Below are 23,836 nucleotides of genomic sequence, written 5' to 3'. Positions count from 1 at the left end.
TGGGTGTAAGCACAGGAAAATGATTTTATAAAAGGCAGCAGATGCAACTGTGTGATTTCTAAAATAATTACCCCCGCACCAGGACTGGAAGAAACATGGATTAGATAGGTGCACCTGAAACAAATGCTCCTGTTAGACTTTTATGATTGAAGTAATCTGCAGCACCTGGGTTAATTAAGCAATTAAGGATATATTTAGTAATTTATGTATTAGAAGGGTTAAAATCCTGTAATGGCCTGGAATCCTGGTGTCAAGGCTGACTGCGAGACTGTTTTCACAGCTGGTAGGCAATGGAATCCGATCAGAAACTCCCTGTCTGCCCCATAGCTCTCCAGGAAACAGGACAGCCAGACAGGCATAGTTCCTTCAAGGAACTTCTTGACCTACGACTGAACAAAAGTCACTGGGGAGAGTAAATTATCAGAACCCAGCAGCCATTGCAAGGATCTTTTGGAACCATATGTAACTTGTTGCTTTTCAAAAGTGCAGTCAAAGGGGTTTCTTAATGTAATTAAAGGCATTTCCTGGGAGATGCTGGTTTTAAGACACACTAACGTTCATTTGACAAGAATCATCTTCTGAGTGTGGCTCTCATAACCTGAGAGCCATGCTTCTAAACACATCCCTTCAAAGCAAAAGCCATGGAAAAACCCACTGGGGCTGAAGAACGCAACGGAAAAGAGCAAACTATCAGACAGAAGGCAGCACCTCCGTTTAAAGGGGGTTTCTGGAACGCAGTTCCTGGGTTCCTGACCCTTCCTGGATGTGAGCAACGCTATCTGTTCCGAGACGGTAACACCACACTCCTCTGGCAGTTTCCATGACAAACCAGCCTGGTACCATCACACCTTCACCACAGTCTCTCTCTACACTACGCACTTCTACACACCATTGGCCCGTGTAGATGGCCGGCATGGTGGAGAGTAGAAACACTGTGAAAACAAAGGAAGGTCACAGTAATGCCGGCGAAATAACTATGCTGCAGAGCCATGGTAATCTTTTCTGAATACCGCAGTGTGGAGAACAGAGAACAGGCCTGCACTGCTTATAGAGGGAGTCTGGTTTAAGACCCCACTGGGGAGACTGTTGCTGTGTCCTTGAGACTGCATCAGTCCACCCAGCCAGGCAAATGAGTGGTCACTGGGATTAGCATCCCATCCTGGAGGATTTCTGTTTTAGCCATTTGCTTAACATCAAAATAATTCATGACAGGTCTGGCCCAGTGGGTTTCTTAGGCTTTCAAAGGAAAAAAAAAACAACAACTAAACAAATTAAGATGGCAAAAGTCCCACCCTGTATCTCTGAAGTCCTGCCCATGCCACCCTGAACTACCTCCACCTACCATGGTGAATTCCTGTCCCCGCCCCCCAATGCCCCGCCCCAACCACCATATAGCCCCACCCACTGACCTGAAGCCACACCCACCAGTGCAACATCCCACCCTTACCCTGAAGCCCCGCCCGCTCCACCCTTACTTGAACTGGTGGTCCTTGGTGCTCCGCGTCTTGGCCAGGAAACGCTCCGCCAGCTTCTCCAGGTTGCGGGAGTAGTCCATCTCGATCTCGGCCTTCTTGCGGAAGAAGTCCTGGAGGTCCTGCAGCAGCTGCACCCGGAGCTCGCACTGCTGGTCCAGACACTTCAACTGCTCGGCCAGCTGGGTCCGGATCTCTGTGGGAAGAGATGTAGCGGTCATTCACTGGGCACACACAGTGCAAGGAAAGGAGGCCTTGAAGACAGGCTCTTGGGAGATGAACCCACAAGTGCGCTGTCCTGTTACAACGAGCTGCTTACAACACAAGGTAACATGAGTGGGACCACTCTCACTCTATTACATAGTTGTATGACTACTGCTGTAGGGAATTTGCCACCGACTCTAAAATTTGTATTTACTACTGCAAACTCCACACACGGTACAGACGTGGAACAGTTTTGGGAGATTTAGTTCAGAGCCTCATGTCCATTGCGGAAATTCCCCGCTTGTCTGGAGGTGTTGTCTTTATGGGGACAGTTCCCTAGATTTTAGCCCCTCTTTGACAGTAATACAGGACCCCCCCACACACGCACGCACGCACGCACGCACGCACGCACGCACGCACGCACGCACGCACGCACGCACACAGAGTGCAGGTTTTGCTCTAGACTACAACATGAAATGTAAAAGGAAGTGGACACAACTGGTGTATGCAGGGCCTGCTATTTAGAGCACAGATCTGGAAGTGTAGGACAATCCCACTACTCTTCCTGAGAGATTCATCACATCTTGCATTGTTTGAAATAGAGCTGAATGAAAGATGGCTTCAGCTGGGACAAACGCCACAGACCACCTCTGTGTGCCTGGATGACAAACAGCCCTGGGCAATGTGGCTCAGCAGGCTTCGCAGGGAATTTTCTTCTTGTGCAGATGCCGTCTCCCAGCGAGAGCAAAGAGAACCAGCGGATGAGCTCGCTCTCCACGGGCCACCGTTGGATGGGTGGGGGGCTCAGCACGAGACGCGGGCCGAAACAGAACCAGCCCAGCATCAGGGGCTGGGACAGAGAGCTCTCCGAAACTTAAAATCATCATGCACATACAGTAGGCCTTGCCCGATGGCGAGGTGATCAAACAAACACAAACCAGAAAAGGACTCCAACACGCACTCGCAAAGAAGTGAGAGGACGCGTGGGAGAGAGGTGGAGAAGAGAACAACAAAAACAGCATGAACCCGGAGGGAACTTCCACTCAGCTGGGACTCCAAGACAACGCGCACGCCGGGCTCGGCTGGGGGCTCACAGAGGGACACGCCGCAGGCTGGATCAGGGCCGGGAGCCGCCGGGAGCCCTGGGGCGGCCCCCAGCGGGCCCCCACCAGCGCAGAGGTGAAGGGTGACAACACCCGGCCCCGCACGAGAGCTGGGTCCCGAGACGAGCAGGAGGCGATCACAATAATCTGGTCTGTAATGAGCTCGCTAGAGGGTGCTCTCAGCCACGCCGCAGGGGGGAGAACTACGGCATCAAAAACCGCCGCGTCGGCACAGCCTGCACTTCACAGCTCATTTGGGCAAAACCTGTCAAAAGCACACCGACTAATTCCCGTTCCAGCGGAAAACACGGAAGTGGCGATTTGCCGCCGCGCTGGCAACGAGCTCACATCGATTACAATTCAGCCCGCCCGGCGCGGCACGGTATCGTGGATAATGATGCAGGGGTTGGAGGCAGATGCGCCTTAAAATCCCCACAGAGGAAGGTTTATTTAACCTAATCTCTTTTCATTTCACTCTTAGAGCTCTCCCTGAAATCTTTCCATTGTGCACTCAGGCTTCCCTAAACGAATTTACTTTACTCAATACAAGCAAGTCCATTAAAATATTGGATTATGACATCCATGCAATCTCTAGAGGATCTGTGCTTTCAATATTATACCCATAGTACTGCTCGGGATGAGTATCGTTTGATTTCAAATATAGATGTATATGTCTCTGCGCTGGCCGTGTGATGTCAATACAGCTCACACACTTCTCCAGCGTGCCTAGGATTATGCCCGTTCAACCGAGAGAGGATTTAAAGCAGCCAACCTTCAAGCAAAATTAAAAGAACAGTCTATTCTTGTTTCTCTGAAAAACAGTCTTAAAAGAGAATATGTCTATAAATTCCCAGTTTCAGGGTGCATAATTACCGTGACCCACTGAGGCACGGCCCTGCAGATCCACAAGTGACCGGACCTTTCAAACTTCTGTCACTGGCCGGACTGTAACAACACGCCCCCCCCCCGTACCACACAGCCAGTTTCTGGAGATCTGAAAACACTGTGTCCATGAAGCCACCTGTTATCCATCGTCACGCCATACAGAGCACTGCACAGCACTAGACACCAATCCACCACTCAGCTCACAGGGCATCACAGACCAAAGCTGTGAAATTGACCTACTGGAAGCGAAGATCTCCTGGGAACATTCAGCTCAAAAAAGCAATAAACAAGTACAGCATTAAACATCGAATAGAGACTGAACTAAAAAGTCTGTATTATTTAAAACAAAGCTCTAATGCTGTTCTACTTCATTCTAGAAGAAAACTGTAAAAGTTCCCAAAATCCACATACTGTACCTCTGCACTTTCGGGTGAACAGAATCCGGATGGGTTTGGCCTTCATTACTGTTCACAGTCCTCTGTTGCCGAACAGTCAAGTGAAGCGATTTTATTAATAAACTCCTCTCATATAGCGATCATACAGAATGCAGATTCTTAGGTGGAGGCGGGGGGTACTTTCTTTTCACAATACTAATGGTGCAATTTTTAGCATTAGTTTCAGATTGACATCACTGGAGAAGCAGACTTCCTCCAGCGAGCATCTGGGTGACAGAGCGAGAGAGCAGTGTGAAGTCCCCGAGCTCTTTCCTCCACCATCGCCGCTCAGAGACCACTTCCCCCGTGCAGGCCAGCTTCCCCCCGGTGTGCTGAAGGCAAGTCTTGTGGAGCGTGAGCGGAGGGCTGCACACGCAGACACCGTTTTCAGGCAAAAGCAGGGAAGCGTGCGCAAGGCAAATTTCGGCGAAGAGCTCCTGAAGTTCCGGGTGAAGCGAGATTCCAGACGACGACCCTGCTGTCTGCGAGACGAGCTCCGCTCCGGCGGCGCCAGGCTGTCGCGGGAGGGAGACGCGTCAATGCGGAATGAGATAGGACGACGAAGCCTAACCGACCTCGCAGAGGAACTACTGGCCACTGCACCGCGGGCAAGCCGGAGGGCCTCCGATTCTCGACCCGCAGCACCGCGCAGGACAGACGGCTCGCTGCTCCCTGCCGGTCTGGGCCTGCCTGGCAGTTTGCTCAGTATCACTCACCCGCTCTTGTGAAGCTTAACTTAACACAGGAACGGCTACAGATGACAGGGGGCCATTCAGCTCACCCAGCCCGTTTGGTAGCTCACTAGCTCACCGCAGGGCCTCAGCCAGCTGTTTACTGAACGAAGCTGGATCATCACCTTCGGCCATGTCGGTGTAACTCGCTTCAGGCTCCCACAACTCTTTCACTAAGGAAGTGTCTCCTGTTCTTGGGGTTTCATACACTCGCACCCCGGACTGTGTTTGTGTTAAGCTCTCAGGAACGCGCAGCTGGGCTCAGGAAAGAAGTGCAGGTAAAACTTCTCACTGGGTGCACTGGGGGGGGGATTCCTCTTTCATCTCGGCACCTTCTTAGATTCCCAGATGTGCGAATGGATCAGTCTGGCTCTCTTGAGTACGGGCCTCGTGGCTGCATGGCGGGAGCAGAGGTGCAGGCCTGATGGGAGTGTTCACACAGGGCTAGGGCAGGGGGGGACACAGGGAAAACCTGACGGACCCCCCCCCCCCCCAGCTCGTCTAACATCTTTAGAATTCCAAAATTCAGCAGCGTGGTGAATGACCCCCTGATTTAGAAAACCTGAGAGGCAAACGCCCCTTTGTCCCAGAGAAGAGCAGCCCAGCAGCAGCCTCGTTCTCCCGGGAAACATCAATCCTGCAGTCTCAGGCTGGCTGCCACAACACGTGCCTTCGCGCACACTTCGTGGGCGTGCGCTTTAAAGCTATTTTTAAAAACCAACTCAAGCCACTGTCTTTAACCCAGTCCACACCTGGAAATGAACACCAACGACCCTCCTGCTCACACCCGTAGGCTTTTCACCCACAGCGTGTGACGGAGACGCAGCTCCCAGTCCTCACAGCCCCCTTCCCGATAGGCGGGCTACACGCATCGGCCGGGTCCGAGCTCAAATGAACGTGCGCTTCGGGACACGGGAATTTCATTGAAAAAGTCAGCTGCTCCAGGGAAGCCAGGCTGGGAGCAGAGAGCCCAGGAGCAGCAGCATTGCGGCTGCAAGGCTCAGTTCTCACCAAGTGACCCCATTGAGCACTGGAGTGTAAGAGACGCCCCTGCCTAATAGGGAAGGGATATAAATGGGACTAACTAGCCAGAAACAGTGCAGTAATTGAAAGATAATGGAGCAGGGATATTCCTGAGTGGCACTGGCCCTGGGCAAGCAGTGCTGCACAGTCACAGTCCTAAAGCATATTGATTGGCGCGTGCGTGGCGGGGGGGCTGCAGCTGAGTCAGTCACATGGTCATCGTTCACACCGCACTGCTTCAGGGACCACCAGGCCACCCCCACGCCAGGAACTTTCAATCAACTGGACCAAGGCTTTTCACAACATCCACGCGCATTTCTGAGCTGAGCTGCCTGCGTCCAGGGTCGGGCACACTGCTCCGTGGGCTCAGGGTTAACGCAGAAGGGCTGTCCCTGGCAAACAGGCAGAGTGTGTGTACGAGAAACACTAGTCATAAAATAGCGAAGCATTCTTCTTGAGGATATGGGCTCCTGGTAATTCTCACTAAAACTTTTTTGGAAAGCAAACTGAAAAAATAAGCGATCCTAATTGTAATGGGGAATTCTTCCTACATTCTATATTTGGAAAACCTTGTCAGAATTCCACCTTGGTGGTAGTTCTCTCTTACTGTAAGTCCCTCTTTCCAAAAACGAAAGTGGGAAATTCCCTTTGAGAGTGAACGTCACGACTCGTTGCTCGCACATGCACAATACTGAGACTGGCCCTGATGATCGTTACCCAGACCTGGAATCTGCCAAGGAACTGTCTGAAACAATAAAAAACTGTGACTACACAATAATAATACCCAAACTCAAAGTCTCAAACCCAAATTACACCTGTTAATTCATGTTATCTTGACATGTAACAGAGACCGCAATTCCACCCACAGGAAGGTCTATAAAAGCTCAATATGGGACCGTACATCGACCTCTCTCAACCTTTGAAAGAACATGAAAAAATCTGGTTTCTAATACTCCCTTTGTTTCCTACAAATCTGCAATTCCTCTTCAGAAAACCTGCACTGAAAGTAACTACCAACGAGGAAAGAGGGGCCAAATGGCCTACTTTTGAGTTGAACTATTTCTATGTTCTTAAGTTCCCGTCACAAGAGTTGTTAAGTTCAGGCAATCACTGACATCGATGGTCTTCGCAGTGCTGCAGCCCTGTGGGTCCGTTCTTCCACCGTGAGCGAACACCACTGCAGTTCTTACTAAACAAGTCTAAAATCCCAGTGCCTTCTGTCTGCTCTGGACAACAGCTACAGCCTCTGCTGAAATCAAAGACTATAAAAATAGTATGAATACAGACCAGAAACAGCACAAGACTCAAACATTTATAGGCCTGATCTTCTGCACACTAAGCCAGACTGAGCTCTGGAGCTGTTCATCCATTATTAAGAGGCTGAGCAGGCAACAGGCTGACTGGCTTTTGAACTTGTGTGCTGCGCAGACTGTGTAAGCCGGTTAGCTTAAGGACACACAGAACTCAGTTTTCAATTATTCAGAGACTTTGAAGAACAGTTTTTCCTCTCTAATTAGATTATATTTATCATCCTTTCATCCACACACCGTGAGGCCTGTCTCCACAGTGCAGAAGTCCGCAGTCAGACAATTTACTGGCTTGATAAATGCATTTTACACTCCCTGGCCAAAATATTAGGAACCGCCTAATATTCACCCCAATTTACCCCCCACCCCCCAGAACTGTGTAACCTTTCAATAACAGGCAATGCACAACTGGCTTGAAGAACACAAGATAGGTTTACAATCGCACGGCCTGGCCAGAATGACTCTCGGATCCCAGTCCCTTGGAAAACAGTGGAATATTTCAGTCCCCCCTCATGACAAACTCTGCTAAAGGCAACCCTGTTAGATTGGGTCTAACACTTAACACTGACAGAGCAACCCATGAAGGTAAAATGTGGTTCTTTTAAGATGACATCATGTTCTCTTCTTCACTATCCAGGACTGCCACGCGACACGTCAGTACTGTGTGGAGGCCTTAGCCCTAAAGACCGCTACATCAGCAGGCAGACGCTCTTGAAAGCCGATTGCAACACCAGATATATTTACAGAGCGAGGAATCTCTTGACAGAGACCCCGCACAGCAGTGCATTTCTCGAGCAGGCATCAGCAAGACGGACAAAAGCCATTTTTGGGGAAGCTTGCACCACCCTATACAACCCAGGAGACAGGAGGACTCATCTTTCGTTCTGCGAGACAAACTGCAGCCAAGTGGAAAGACTGTGACCAGTACAGCTTTCCCGAGCAACTGACTGGTTTTCCGATGGTCGGAGAGAAGGCTGCACAGCGCACAGCTTTGTGCAGAAGAAGTCAGGCGTCTTCTCGTCGGGGAAACACTCCTGTTGTTTCATGGAAGCTGCCTGAGCCGCTGGGAAGACCTTTTAAAAACACTGCCCACAGCTGTTCTTAACACAGAAGCAGAACTACCCACAAGGAAACCCGCTCTGCAGCAGGAGCGCCGTCCCTGGCGGTTTCATTTCAACAGCAACGCGCTGCCGGCACACAGGCCTGGCCAAACAGCTGCAGTATCGGACTGTCAGGGAAACGCCGATAAAATGAAAGCAAAGCTGACTAGCGCTGAAGAAGCAAACCTCTTCGGCTGATCTGGAAACAGTTTTCAGCTCGAGCCCGCTTACCAAGGGGTATTTCCCTTTCCCCGTTCGTTTTTTTCCCCACAAGCCTTGGGCGGCACTGCAGAAGGAGACTCTAAAATCACAACCCTGGAGAAAGACAGCCCTCTCGGGCGCAGAGCGGACAGCAACAGACCGCTGTCGGATTCTGTGCAATAAATTATTCACAAGATTCCACTATTTCTTCCTGCAGACGCACTGGGGAAAAAAAACACAGAAAAGAGGACAGAAATTTGGTGGAAATCTAGGTTAATCCACAGCTTCCAAATTGTCTCCAGCTACATGTGCTTGTCAGTGTTCCTGCACGTGATTAGCTTTACGGCTTTCACCATCAGGGCAGAACAAAGCAATATTATGCTGCAGAGCACCGAGGAGCTGCTTTGAAGAAGGAACCCAGCTTCAGAATACCGAACTACACACGTGTCACAGATAAAATGATTATTGATAGAGCAACATAACATACTGTACACTGCACTTCTCACATTGCTGAGGCAAATTAAACAGTGGTAGCATAATGCCCTCCAAACATAAGCTGAAGCTATTGTTTGCCTCTACAGCGCGAGACACTGTGGCTGCAGCAAATAAACTCTGTATTAATTGCTTAAACCTTAGACAACAACAAAAAATGCCATCATTCTGACTATTTGCAATGCTCATCACAGAATCGCTACCCGTGAATAAAGGAGAAAGGAACGAGGCTGGAGAGGCAGATGAGAGTGCTGGACAAGCTCTTCCTCGCAGGAAGACCGCTGTGTCCGAGAGAGACCGAGACGCCCCCTCCCGTGCTTCCTCAATCTTCCAGCTGTCACTCGGGCCCGCTCTCCTCACACGACCTCAGATCTGTCACCTCTCATTAACTGGGGAAGCGCGGCCCCAGAGAGCCCAGAGAGCCACCGGGCTGGGCGATGTGACCCCGAGAGCAGCACAGAACCGCGCAGACCCAGGAAGAGCGGGAGCGGGCTGGGGGTCCGGTAGAGGTCGGAGCCTCCCGGAGAGAAGCACAGAACAACGGCAACACAAGAGGGAGCATGCTCTTCCTGCGCCCCACAGAGTCCATCAGCCGCAGCAGAACAAATCTGCGAAAATTCCTACGAGGAAAAGGGAGTCCGTCAACAAATTGCTCGGGCGTGAGTCATCTGCAGTGTGATGGCAGTGGGCGTCGAATCATCCATCACCAGACAAAGAGGCAGAAAGCTGGGTACAGAAAATCGCAATTCCAGTCGGCCAGGGCGCTTGGGGCTGCAGACGCAGTCTCCCACAGTGGGGCATGTGACAAACAGGGCCTCTTCGCACGGGCCGGAACAGCTCGGGCTTCACAGGCCGGACTGTTTCGCAATGCTGCTAACACGAGGGCTTCTTCCCAGAACGCCGGGATCTGACCCAGCGCTTTTCTGTGCTTATATTAACCAACTTCGCCTCTCTGCATCTCACACAGCACACAGCAGGCCTGGTTTCATCATGCTGAGATCGAGCCACTTACTAATGCAAGAACATAGAGAATAGCTGAGACCAAACAATACTGATTGGGCCTCATTCCCACACCAGCCAGAAAAAACAGTCCAGTTTTATTTCTCTTGGAATACAATGAAGCAAGGAGTGTACCCCAGTCCTGTCATCAGTAAACCCCGAGTGAGCGAAGAGTGTACCCCAGTCCTGTCATCGGTAAACCCCCCGAGTGAGCGAGGAGTGTACCCCAGTCCTGTCATCAGTAAACCCCGAGTGAGCGAAGAGTGTACCCCAGTCCTGTCATCGGTAAACCCCCCGAGTGAGCGAGGAGTGTACCCCAGTCCTGACATCAGTGAACCCCCTGAGTGAGCAAGGAGTGTACCCTAGTCCTGTCAGTGAGTGAACCCCCTGAGTGAGCTACTGAACCTCCCTGTGCTCGATCCTTCAGCAGACATCCAAAGCAGCTCCTGCTGTCAGTGGCTCTGCCACAGTAGTTGCTGATGCCATGCTGTAATTCACCCCTGTTCTCTGAAATCGGCTTTTCAGCTGCACGTCTTTAAAGATCCAGAACGTGTGTTTTCAGTTTCACCACTGTGCATTCTTCAGCGCCGAGATCAACACTCCTCACATGAGACCTGCTTTCTGACGAGGCCTGTCGGGGGAGGAAGCCCCAGCAGGATTGTGTGGCTCTGACAGTGCCATTGTCCTCCACATGTTCATGGAAAAACACAACTGCCAAAAATTACAAATAAAAGACAATAGCCGCGTCCCTTTCCTGAGGCCTGAGCACCACAGCCCCCTGCATTCTCTTGCGTCATTTCACAGGCTTGCAAAAAATATCTCCCATTCATCTCGGCAAACAGGAAACAAGGTCTTTTTTCTTTGGGGCTGATGGGAGAAAAAGGCACAGGAAGTGCACAGAATTGAGGTCACCAGCCTAACCAGAGAGAGAGAGGGGGGCTGTTCCCAACCAGCAGGGCCTCCTTGCATAACTGCTTTTGATCCGGGAGAGACGCGCCCATAAAGGAGAGGAGCTGCCTTTCATGAGTCCTGGCACCTGACACGGGGGCGGTGTGTGTGAATGTGTGTGCGCAAGTTCTGCTGGGCCTCTGTGGTCCTATGAATAGAGTCCTGGGTTATCTGTTTCCTGATGTGATTCCAGGACAAGATGGATTCTATTAGTTCCAGACATGCCGACCTATTCCCTGAACATCAGGAATGCTCCTTGAGAGGTATACTGTTACTATTTCTCCAGCAGATTAATAGAACTCCACAGAGGATTCCCACAGATTCCCTCTCAGAGAATCAGAGATCAGAGCCTTTGAGGAGAGAGATATGCCTCTGCTAAACTGGGCTGCCAACATCAAACATCATGAAATCACAAGTGATCTTAAGGATGGAGGGTTCATTTCTGCGTCCACAACAATCAGCACGAGCTCTTACCCAGCATGTGGCCCCCACACCACTGGAGAGCAGAGACCAGAGAGTCAACTACTTCAGCCAGAATTCCCTATAGCAACAACCGGCACATCCCCTCCAGGATATTAAGAATAACGGGGACACAAATGTGGGGGGAGGAAAGTGTTGCTGGTCATGTACTGGGTGGATAACTTCATACCTTTAATAGCAAGAAATAAAATTGTGGAATAAAATTTGAAATCTTTCGATACAATGCACTCAGCAGAAGCTCTGCGTTTAAATTCATCATCTCCCACTGAAAACAGTGAGTGAGCACTGGTTTAGCCAGGCCTGTGGCTGCTGTTATTCGCTCCCCCTGAGCTCTCTGTAAATGAACTGGCACGTTTGCCGACATGCGGTGCGACCCTATTGTAACTCGATCCGTGATTCTGAACAAGTGAGAACAGACAGGGAATTATTGCAAGCCCGAGCCACCCCTTCTTCTCCCGGCATCAGGAGCGTCGCTGTGGAAATGGCAGGCAAAAACGAAACCGGGGCAAAAAACAAAGACTCCGAGCGGACAGCCTCCATCTGCTCAACTCGCACGCTGGGGTATCGCCTTTCAGCTCCGGAGGCGATGGCGCGCGCCCCGCTCGGCCTCCGGGGAAACAGAAACGGGGGCGCAGGCCGCAGCTCCGGCAGCTAGAGCTGAAACCCCAAGTCCTCGGCTGTCACTCAGATTAGGGGAAAACACACGAGGAAGGCAAGAGGGGCACAACTGCTCGTGTCCGTAGAGCAGTGCTCCTCAAAGTCTCCCAGCTCGAGGACCACACAGAGGTCTCAAACCTTTGGCAGGGCAACAGTCGATTCTAAAACACCCGGCATTATTGCTAGAAACGACATTCATTCATTCATTCATTCATTCATTCATTCATTCTGCACTGGAGCAGACTAGGACTCTAATGAGCAATGTTTGTTGTCGGGTTAAATGAAACTAACGAAGCTACTTTAAATGAAACAATACTGGAAAGAGTTCCATGAAGCTCCCGATCCACACTTTCCAACCACAACGCCTTCCGATTCCATGGCACACCCCTGCCCACCGGACACAGCCTGGAAAGCCAACTGACACCGAGCCAGTTGTTCTCAATTGTGCCAGCCCTGATTAACCTGACATCTCCTCAGAATAGGGCTGGAAAATTAACTGGAAAACTAATGAAGTGACCCCATGAAAAAAATGGCCACTGCTGTTGTTTAAGAAGTTTTGGATGGGCCATCGACCTGCCAGAAACCTCTCTCATACGCTACTGAAATGAGTAGGGCGACTTAACACGGAAAAATGCGAGTCCTCGGCCTTCAGCTCCTCACGGGGCCCCCTCGGTTTTATGCAGAACAGACGCTGCTGACCTGGCAGCTCCACAGACTAAACTCCTCTGGCTGCCCCGGTGTAACAGCAGCACCGGCCTACCAGCAGAAAAAACACCCAAACCCCAGCCGTGCAGGAAGGCAGCCTGGAAACACATGGCACTGCACTAAACACCCAGCCCACAGAGACGAGTGCCGGGAGCTGGTCACCCAGGGGCACAGGAAGTGAATTAAAGACTCCGGTATGGGAAGGGGTGGGGGGGTGATGAGGTCCGAGCAGCTGCTCCTGCAGAACAACGCGCGCAAGGCCTTGGAGCCACATGCCAGCAGCCTCCCAGGTCCCACATCTCCAGGGCAGGCGTCTGAGGGACGGGTCATGGTTACGGATTCTCGCTGCGAGACAAGCCCCCCTCCTCCCTTCCATAGAAAGGCCAGGTCTAGCAGGCGATTGCCACGCAGAAGCCCGGAGTTTCATGGCAGCTCTGTCAGCGCAGGACGTGCGTTAACTGGCTGCCCAGACCGCACTCTGCAGCTGGCCTGAGGTGAGGGGCAGCAACAAGCCAGCACTTTCCTCACCGAGGGCTTCAGGCCTAAGGGCTGCACTGGTCATGATCTCCAGGAGCACATGGAAATTGTGTTTATAGCACTGACCGTCTGATCAATTAGAGAAGCTTCAGTACCACAAAGGCACTGTAGTTCACTGAAATCAAGTCTGATATAAGGAGCCGTTCTTTGCAAATTTTATGCCTGAAGACTCCAGGGCCACTCAGGCCCTTTCAGCTTCCTTATGCTTGCAGGGGGAGTCCAAGACGGTCAATGTCGGGGAGCGGGTTGCTGATTAGTGACCCCATGAAACACTCGGTGATGATCTGACAACAGAATGTACCTGCTACCTAATCAGCTACTGTGAACAGTGAGCCTGCTGCAGCTAAAAGCAAGAAGACTCCTGTTAGAGTATGTTTCTGCCTTTTTTTTTTGGTTTGATTTTAAGTGCTCATAGAGGCTCTTATTTTCCCTTTTCCATGGCATTTACCCCTGAAGCCTTCAATTCCGTTCACATAGGATCTGTCAGCACAAAGAAACTGCTTTCTGCACCAGCGCTGGGTGCAACTGGCTGTCTGGGAAAGGGCACACGCTGACTACTGTGATCAGGGCTTCAGGCTGAACAAGCTGCAGGATTCCTCATCAGAGATCTAGGGGAAGGAATGATAGAAGCACCTGGTGAGGGGAGGGAAACTCCATATGTCCTGTCCCGAATCACACTCAAAACCCTGATTTTTTAACTACCTGCTGCAATAGCAGGACAGGCCTGGGGAAAAAAAAACGGGAGGCCATGCTTTCTGGTCACATCACAAACATTTCTTGTGGGGCCAAAAAAGCACAAACCCTCATACAATATTCCACTTCATTATATTTCTAATGATTTTAATTAAATAAGTATTGTTTGTAATCAGACTCCCTTCATGAATAAGTTGGATTTAAATCCTTGAGTCGAACTTGAACTCCTGGAAAAGCGACCAGCACTAACCAGCCAGCCGTCTCAGCTCAGTGGGCAATCAGATAAGCTGACAGCTGGCCAATCAGCTGCCTGCCAGCTATTTTGCTTAAAATGTTCATGAAAGGCAAACAAAAACAAAAGTGGCCCGACACACCTCTGCAGCCTTTTCACTTTCAAAGTCGTGAAAAAAAAGAGCGAACTCCTCCCGGGACTTTCTAGTTAAGAAAAGCACACAGATGACTAAGCCCGGACGCAAACGCGCACAGCCGCACACAATGAAGGGGCAGAGCGCTGCCCACAGCTCTATTGTGCTGAGAACCGTTAATAGCCAGGATGTGACAATGCTCTATTGACTGTGGCGAGAAATGAGCCATTCAGAGGGCACTGCCCACGGAGGGCCCACGAAACCACTGCGGAGAGAGTTTTCTTTTACCCAGTTCTGGAGAAGAAAAACTCAGAAGACCCTCCATCTGAGCAAGCCCAGTTACCAAATAAAGGTCACTTGCGGGATCGTATTGGATCCCAGATGAACCCTGCTGTCTCGGCTAAAAAGAAATACTGTACAACTCTGCGGGAGCCGCTGAACTGAAGTACAGGGTGGGGCTCGGCTCCACCGGTCTCCACCTGGCCTGCGTTCACATGGCCCCTGCCTCTTTAACTCTAGAACAGAGAGAAGCAGGGTTTCAAATTTGCTTCTCAGGGGAAATAAGTTTACCACAAGCCCAAGTGTTTAAGAACCGAACGCAGAGCTTGTGCGACAGATTCTAAACACCACAAAGCATTTACATACTGTAGACTTGGATGATTATTTACATACCAAACTGTTGCATGCACATGAAGTAGATCCTCAAGTGACTGAAACACTCACTTAAATCTGTGCCTAATTTGTTAAAATACTGTATATGCCTAGTTCTAGCATTTTATTTTACCAAAGTGCGCTGAACTTCGGAAACTCTGACCACACTAATCCCAGGGGCAGGAAAGAAGAGTTTGAACAAAAAGTTGTTTTTTATTTTTTGTTTTGAACATGTTCGCATGCTGCCTGTACTTCACGCTTGAAGATCACCTCCCATCTAGTCACCAAGCGTTAATCTATTAACTTCTTAATAGATAATAAATCCAACTGATCGACAGAGTCCCAGGCGCGCCCCACCCAAGCCAGCTGGTCAGCAGGCCGCTCAGAGCTGCAGGCAGGTGAGGCAGGGCCCAGGCAGTACTGCCAGGGGAACAGCTGCACAGCTGCCATCTCTCGGCACTACCTGACCGCGACAGAACGAGAAGGAAACACACTTCAAGAAACACTAACAAAGCAGGAACAGAAGAATAATGACCTTTATTCTCCACGCCCTTAAAACTTGAAATCGCTTTCCTGTGCTGATGCCTTACAGAAATTCAAGCTCTTACTAGTCTCTCTTGAACCCCCAGCCACAGCTCCGACAGGGGAAGGGATCTGTCCTTTCTCAGGGCTGGAATCGTATCCAGAAGAGAACATAAATACCGGTCTGCAGTGATGATGATCATCCAAACGGATAAGCAGGAGATGCTGACCCAGAGCATTGCGAGACATGACATAATGGTGGCTGCTGACTGTGGTTCACTGGGGGGAAAAAAAAATGCCTGAGCATCAGAGATGACGAGCTTGTACAGTACGTACAGAAGTTACAGCCCTCGGACGACTGGAGTAAACGCACAGAGCATGTGGACTGGAGCACTAGTGGACTGACAGCCAACACGCCGCAGGGCCAGGATGCTCACAGATTGAATCCACAGCGATTTCAACCGCAAACGGAATAAATCTGGTGCGCTTTAAGCATGAGAAGCAGGCTGCCGTTTTCAGCACTGCATGGAAACACTCAGTCGGGTCTGCCTTGCTCAATCGGCAAACCCGGCCTAGCGCGGGAGTAGGACTGATCTGCCTTTTCACTTTCTTGATTTGCAAAGCACGCACCTGTGACTGTTCAAGAGTGGGAGTGGGCGTGGGGCGTGCCTGATGCAGCCGAGGTCAGGCCCGCTCGCACGCTGCGTCAGTGGCAGGACAAACCGGCAGGGGCACGTCGAGGCAGCCAGCGGTCACCCGGGTCCCAGCAGTCAGGGCTCCAGCCGGCTCGGACTGTGAAACCGTGCACATCCGCAGGGAAACATCGATCTGCTCTTTCTGCTCCGTTTCACTCTCTGCATTCTCCCTTCACCTCCCTCCCGAGCGGCATCACGGCGGTCACACGCCCTCCTCCAAGAGACACCGCGGCGCTGGCGGGAGCCCCCCTGCGCCCGTCTGCAGAGACCTGCCGCCCGTTCACCAGCCAGCCCACTGCACATCAAGACTCGGCCCAGACTGGAGGACTGCTGGGTGAGCTTTCGAGGCTCCAATTATCGCTTTAAAAAGGAGCTATAAACGGGCAGAGTAACTGGAGCATGCTTCAGGAGAAAAAACAATCGCTGGGCAACACAAAAGCAGCTCTGACAAATTTGCCATTGAGAACGAATTTGCCATGTTTCCTCTGCGCTGGTAATATTAGAAAGAAAAAGAAACACTACAACATTAAGAAAGCCCTTTTTAATTACATTATAAGGGATACTTGGCAAAGCAACAGATAATGACACAGAGATAGGTTTATTGAAAAAATCAGGAATAAAGAAATTTGGATTAACCAAGCCCCTGGCCACAGGACAGGAGGCCAGGAGCCCCTGCAGAGGGGAAATTCTCCAAGGGGAGCTGCACCGGTGGAGGTGGGGTGAAGGAGTGGAGAGACGTTCCTGTGACTCTGTACAGCACTCCAGGAAGAGCAGCAGAGGCGAAGGGGAGCTTGGCTGCTGTCATTCCTCCTGAACCTTCGTTACAAACTCCGTCATACACTAGGAACAGCTGCCGCACAATAAACAGTAAGCAACTGAAATGAACGGTGGTCTTAAAATGGCAAATGAACCAAAAGGAAGTGATGAGTAGAGGAGTTGGGGTTCTTTCTGTACATCGGTTCAAAAACCGTTTTTTTCAGACAACCGTTGCGACACCTGAGACAAACTTAATTTTTTTTACCAACATAAGGAAAGGTATGAGATGCCCAATACTTGTGAGCTTTTTTCTCATTCCAGCAAGGAATAACGGGAGTTATCGGAATCGTCCCATATTCATGCAATCGAAAGAAAGTAGAAAGGGGTCTGCGCCTCCATATCCAAAATATGGAACTGTCTGCTGGAGCCAAAGATCTCCAGAGTCGAGCCATCTCCTGCAGCAAGGGCTCCGTGCCAGAAATCCCAGCGACTTGGACCCAATGAGCTCAGAGGGCAATACAGATTCCAGAACCACGCGAATCCAGAACGGAGGAAACGGATACCAGAGGCGCAAAATCACACAGGGAGCGTCAGACTTTTGCGCAGGTCTGAATATTGCCATGGGAAATAAGAATCAGAAGAAATACCCTGACTACAACACAAGAATCGCGTGTAACATCTCCACCCAACCCCACCCAATAAAAATGCACACCAAACCCCAGCTCCATATATCACACACGGTGCCTCACCCTCTCCGCGTCACCACAGAAGGCCCACCACCCCTCCAAGAACTCCGACCCATCTCTTGAAGATTTCCGACATTCCGTGCTGCACGATCCTATCCATGGCTTCTTGGGAATGTGACCCAATGCGACTTGGGAGCGGGTGCCGATAGGTCCGAGCCAGATCGAGCCCTCAAGGGTTACTCTGCCTTGAAAGCCGACCGAGCTTAGTCATCGGCACGGCGCTGCATCCAGGGGAATTTTTGTCTTAATAATAACAGCTGCCCACAAAGCAATAATTTCAGCTGTGGAGCCATTAGCCACAGAGCAACGAGAAAGAATCGTAAGCAGAAACCATTCTCGCATTCTTCCTCACTCCATTATTCCCCCCCACCACCTTAATCATCAGAAATGTGGCATTTTAACAGCTGGATGAAATACGAAACCATGAGGTCATTTCACTGCGGAGAGAATGTGGTCGGGCTGGGGTGAGGGAAGCTCGGAGTGTGCTCTAACAAATTCATCTGGCATGTGACAAAATACAAACCCACTATTTTGCGATTGCTGATGGGCATCCTCTTCCCCCCCACACACAAACAGCCATGGCACTCTGCAGCCGGGAAACCTAAAGGACCATTTGGGGTCAGTTTCAGAAACGTTTTGACTAGTCCGTCGTCTAGATTACTTTTTCAGATCTCGATTAAGATAATGTGGTTACAATCCCTTGCTTGAGATGAATCATCGCTTTCACCCTGGCCTTCCCTCGCTCAATGGAAATAAATATACACCTTTACAGTACCGTCGTCGCACTTCCTCTCCGCTCTAATACCCTGCAACTTTGCAGTTTAAATCCACTTTAGAAACGGCTCACGCTTGCCAATCTGCTTTCCCTCAACTGCAGGGGCTGAAGGAGAGCAGGTGTCCTAGCAGTCATACTGACCTTGCCCCAGGGCTTGGGTGGTGAAGGACTTGCACTGCGGCCTTGAGATTGGTTGGAGAGGCGAAGGGAGGGGTCACCATCCTTACCCCCCACCTCAAAAAGCCCAGGGGCCAACACCATTTACCATTACCTGTAAAGCGCTTTTAGGGGAGTGTCCAGAAAAGCACTATATAAGTGTAAGCAATTATTATTACCACCATTTGGCACACAGGCCAAATGAGGTCACCGCCCTTAAACGAGCCTTCACCAGACCAGTGCAAGGAACCACACTCCCGGACATGGCTCTCCACTCTGGAGGGGGTACTGGGGGGGGCCCAGTTCTCTGCCTTCAAAGACATATCCCAGCAACCGAGCAGTTAGAGGTTTAGCACGTTTTACTGCTGAAGGCAGATAAGGTCATCATCTTCCGGATGGGTGCTACACATTGGTGGTGGTGGAGGGGAGTCTGCATTGCATGTAAAGAGGTTTGAGTGGAGCGTCCAGAAAATTGCTATGTGAAGGCGAGGAATTATTATTATTTTCCCAATCTCTTGTATAAAATAAAGGGATCAAGATAAAAGATAAACCTTAAAGCTAAAACCAGAAATCACGCAATCTACTGTACATCTGCCACATCTCCCTGTTCAGCAATTTTCAAACTTGATTTTTCTTTTAAGCCTAACTCAAAGCCACCCCATCCCCCCGGCAAAGACTATCTGACACAAGAAGCTCTCTAACATGGTTTTATTGGGAGTGGAAAGTGAGTCCCGACGGCTCCCGGGAGCTCGAGATGGAAATATCATCTGGAGTTTGACGAGACGACTTATTGTGCTGCCCAAGGGAACAGCTTCAAGAGCTGGATGCAGCCTCAATCACAGAGAATTAATGGCTTTTTCAACCTCCTTTCAGCGGCTCTACGACTCAGTACACTACCAGTTCCCTCGCAGTTAATCGTGCCGGAGCCAAGCGGGTAATTTATACATCCCATCCAGTCTCTCATCTCTACCCCGACAGCACACCCCCCACGTCCAGCAGCCCGGGCACCCACCTCACCCAGCAGCCTGGGAACCCACCTTGCCCTGGGCTCCCACCTCGCCCAGCGGCCCGGGCGCCCACCTTGCCCTGGGCTCCCACCTCGCCCAGCGGCCCGGGCGCCCACCTTGCCCTGGGCTCCCACCTCGCCCAGCGGCCCGGGCGCCCCCGATCAGCCGAGAACCCAAGCAACTTGTTTTAAAATGCAAGCCTGGTTAACGAGAAGCAGTCAAAGGATCATGAAAATGATCTGGAGCAAAGTAATAATTAACTTCAAGATGGGGTTTTTTTGCTGCAGGGAACAGTCAACAAGAGCGAAAGACTGCAAATTTAGGATGTGTGCAAGGCACCAGAAGTTCAACAGTTTTATTTTGGCAATTTGTTTGTCTGACAGGCCATTAACTGGAGCAACTCGGGCACTGTGCCCTGTTCAAAGTACAATTGCTGTGTCCTGTCCAATACTTGAGCCCACAGCCCTGAACTTTCAAGTCGAGAGCCCCTAGACTTGAAGCAATGAAAGGATAATACATGATTCAATTTGCTCAGCACATAGAAAATGACTGCACTCTCTGTCGGTCTCTATAGTCTACCGGGCGCTGTAGCTCCCTTCAAAGGAATGCAGGGCTGTAAAGGCTTAACAGGGAGCGAACCAGCCCTCCTCCTTTCATGGCCTCCAAGTGAGTACAGGAGGGTTGCGAAACTCAGAGTGCGCATAGCATCAGCAACTTGGCAGACGCACAGACAGCTCAGCTGCAGCGCCACGAGGATCCTGTGTACCCTCTGGAAACCCACAGGTATGTTACTCAGAATGTCTCAAGCCAGGAAGCCCACCTGAGATGTTTTAAAGGGATAGCAGTTGCACCAAAGCCCTTCTGTGTGGATTCCTGTCTCGGCTAACAATACTCCACATACAGTCATTCAAGCTGTACTGTATGGGATGCATCCATTTTCTAACCATCTCTTCCAGTTCAGGGTTGGAGGGGAGCCTGAGGCTGTCCCCACACGCAATGAGAGAGCGCTCAGATGTACTCCGCCATTTGTTGCTGGTTCTTGGTGAAGGGAAGACTATGAAGCGGGTATCTGAGCTCCAACAGGACAAAATTGTAGGGAGGAGGTTTTCTGTGGATCACCAATTTGCTCAGCAGGGCAAATTGCCCTGGTGAGGCAGTTTGCTGGGTAAGCTTTATCATGAGTTAGGGAGGGTGTGAGGATGCTGTATGGAGAGCTGGAGAGGACCATAAAGGAAGGAATGCAAACTATAACATACTGTATGAGTGCCTTAAGGAAGACAGCAGGAATGCTACATACAGGATCATACACCTGCATGTACTTGTCAGGCGTGCACAAGATCCGCAATTCTCACTTTGGCAGTTCCATGTCTCCACTTTGGTCAACCCCTGGTGGCCAAATTTATTTCTTTTCCAAAGCTGAGGTTAGAAATGGCAGAATCTAAAAAGATCAAGGAGATGGGAGAGCATCAGTTTTTTATGAAAAGGGCTTCAGCAAGCTGCATCTAGACAAAGAGGACACAAGAGGCATGATGACTCTGCCGAGTGGACTCAATGTGTCCACACCTAGGTTTATATGATTTATATGCTCGGGCAACACTGTGTTTGCCAAAAAAGCTGTCTGAATTTGCATTTGCCTGGCGTCCTCTGTTGGAGCTTATGGTGGCCCGAACGTTGAGTTCAGCTCGAAGTTCTATGGATTCTGCTGCCCTGTGGTCAATCCAGCTGTGCTTTCGGCAGTGCTGGGCTGAAGACAGCGTTAAAGAGAGGCCGGCTTGGTGCAACAGGCGCGCACAGTGCACCTGGAGCGTGCAGAGGCATGCCTCTGCCTCACCTCCGACAGGCCCTCTCACGCTCGTGTGTGGCTCGGGTTTCCTCGGGGTGGGGACTGGGGGGCGGACTCAGCCCAGAAAGACGGGAGCTGTGTTTTCTGCCATTCGAGGGGCAACAGCTGAATGTGATTAAGAGCCCAGCGTTTCTGCCCAAGAAGCAGGAGTGCTGCGGTCCAGAAGGAAAGAGGAATGCAGAGCGAGGGGTTTATCTTTTCCTGACTTTTCCTCGGCTTCCTTTCCACACACAGCCTTTCCTTCGGATACTGTTTAAATAGGTTTGCGAGGCTCGCATTAATATCTGGGGGCCCAGATTTCAGCAACCAAGCGACTGTCCATCCTGCTTTACTCAGCAGTGCCAGTTACAGGCCTGTTTTATGAAGCAGCCTTGGCTCCCAGACAGCCCTGCAACTATCACTGTTTAAACAGGAGTTTATGTACACATACATGCCTTAACAAAAGGAGCAATCATCGACCTTGTGTAACTACACATTGCTATCTGAGTGTCGGATACCTTAATCTACAGTTCTTTAAACTACTGTAATACAGACGTGTTAAACAAGAGCTTAAGAGACGTAATCCCTGGAATGACAACCAAAAGACTGCACTGGATTTGCAGAACATCTGGGAATGGAACTATTTTTAGATGTGTAATTTTCAGATGACGTTATGTAACTTTTTAGGGAGAAAATCTTTTAACTATCTTTAGGAAATGACACTCGGAAACTTCCAGGACTCTCCCTGAATGTTACATACCGTATGGAACTGATATTATCAAATGCTGTGTCATGTTTAAGAAGACTTTCTGTCCAAAATTCTAGCATAATTTCCCCTCTCCAACCCCAGAAGCAAATCTGGAATTTTTGTTCCTCTCTAAAAAGGCAACACACCAATAAGGGAACCCCCAAAGGGGTTGTGGGCTGTTTAATCAGGAAGGACGTAGTGGGCTGCTGACGACAAAGCAACCTGGATCAAAACAGAGTTTTTATTGGCTCCCAACAGGAAGATGTGTGAGCTACAGGGATGTGCTATGTGGCACCCAAGAGGACAATGCCCCCATCTGATCAGGTTCAAGAACTGCGGTGATCCTGCTGCTCTCAAAGCGGGGCGGCAGAGAGAGGAATGAGACAGGAATGTGTTGGGTGGTGACAGGGGCTCTCCCGAGGACAGCAGAGAAAAGGCTGGAAAACCTGGAAAAGAAACCCAGTCAGGGAAAGGGCTCTCCTTTTCACAGGAGTCCGTCTTAATTCTCTAACCGCAGTTCTGCATTCCCCCATCACCGCAGGCTCTCCTACGGGTGCCATCTGGTCCCGAATGCCACGTCAAGGTACCAACCGCTTCAAAGAAGCGAGAGAACTCCCCGAGGCTCGTTCTGTACGGTTCACCCTCTCCCAGAACTACTTGCAAGGGAGCCATCTCACACGCTCTGCAGCTAGCACCAGCCTCCAGAAAAACACCTCCACTGTGATCAGGCTAGCTTGTGTTTCGGATGACCCGAACCCTGAAGAAACCTCAGTGTCTCAGGTACACAAGCCGCTACGTCCAACAGCAGAGTGACAGGAGATTCCAGATGGGGGAGAAAGGAGGGACAGTTTACTCCGATTATCCCAAGTCGCCAATGCAAGCCCATCATGTGCACCGAGAAGCCCCTGCGGGTCTGAGGGCTCTCCCGTCGGGCAAGACTGACAACAGATCGAACCCTTATCCCCCACGAGCGGACTCCTCCTTCAGCCCTCACCCAGCCCTCGGGGACACAGCTTCCCTCCCATCCATCGATCCGTGAATTGTGAGCCGGAGCCAACAGCCTCCAGCTCCGAGCAACCGACATCACCCCTCGACCGTCCTTGCCCGCCGCCTGTCGAAACAGACTGAAAACCTGATGTTTCTTTTAATTCAGAAATAAAAACTTCCAAGTCTTAAAGATTAAAGTATCTAGAGAAAACCTGCACTGCACTCAATGTCAAGAATATTTATCCAGTGTGCAATCCTTGAGCTTGAGATCATAGTATTATGATCTGCACCCACCATTTGTTAAAAGGAAACAAACTTTAACTCAAAGGCTATTTGCTTGCGCCCACACACGCACCATATAACTGCACTTCTAAAACCCAAAGCTGTTATTTCTATCCTCACAGCTTCCCGAAGCAATCAAACCTGTGTTTCTGCAGTGCGCAACACACACGCTGCACGACAGCCATGGAGTGAAAGACATTAAGCATTAGAAAAAAGGTTGTCGTTTTCAAAATTGACTAAAAATCATGTCAGATATAATCCTTAAATACTCCCGTATAAACACAGGGCCTTAAAACAAAAATGTTTATACTGTACATGTAATGTGATCTGCTTCCCTTTATCTGGCTAACGTG

General features: G+C 50.4%; 1 protein-coding gene across 3 annotated transcripts in view; it reads right to left on the bottom strand.

Moving 5' to 3' along the window:
• srgap2 (SLIT-ROBO Rho GTPase activating protein 2) overlaps nt 1-23,836 on the bottom strand; it is a 97,990-nt gene that overhangs the window by 42,745 nt on the left and 31,409 nt on the right. For all 3 annotated transcript variants that reach the window (XM_088922012.1, XM_088922013.1, XM_088922014.1), the window contains exon 3: nt 1,476-1,668. In XM_088922012.1, coding sequence (XP_088778138.1) covers nt 1,476-1,668 — 193 coding nt within the window. The remainder of the gene's footprint in view (nt 1-1,475; nt 1,669-23,836) is intronic.

Source organism: Atractosteus spatula, chromosome 7 (assembly GCF_055471065.1).
Source record: "Atractosteus spatula isolate fAtrSpa1 chromosome 7, fAtrSpa1.hap1, whole genome shotgun sequence".
Classification (NCBI taxonomy): Eukaryota; Metazoa; Chordata; class Actinopteri; order Semionotiformes; family Lepisosteidae; genus Atractosteus; species Atractosteus spatula.
The sequence above is the reverse complement of the archived record's forward strand: the minus strand, read 5'-3'. Positions and strand labels throughout refer to the sequence as shown.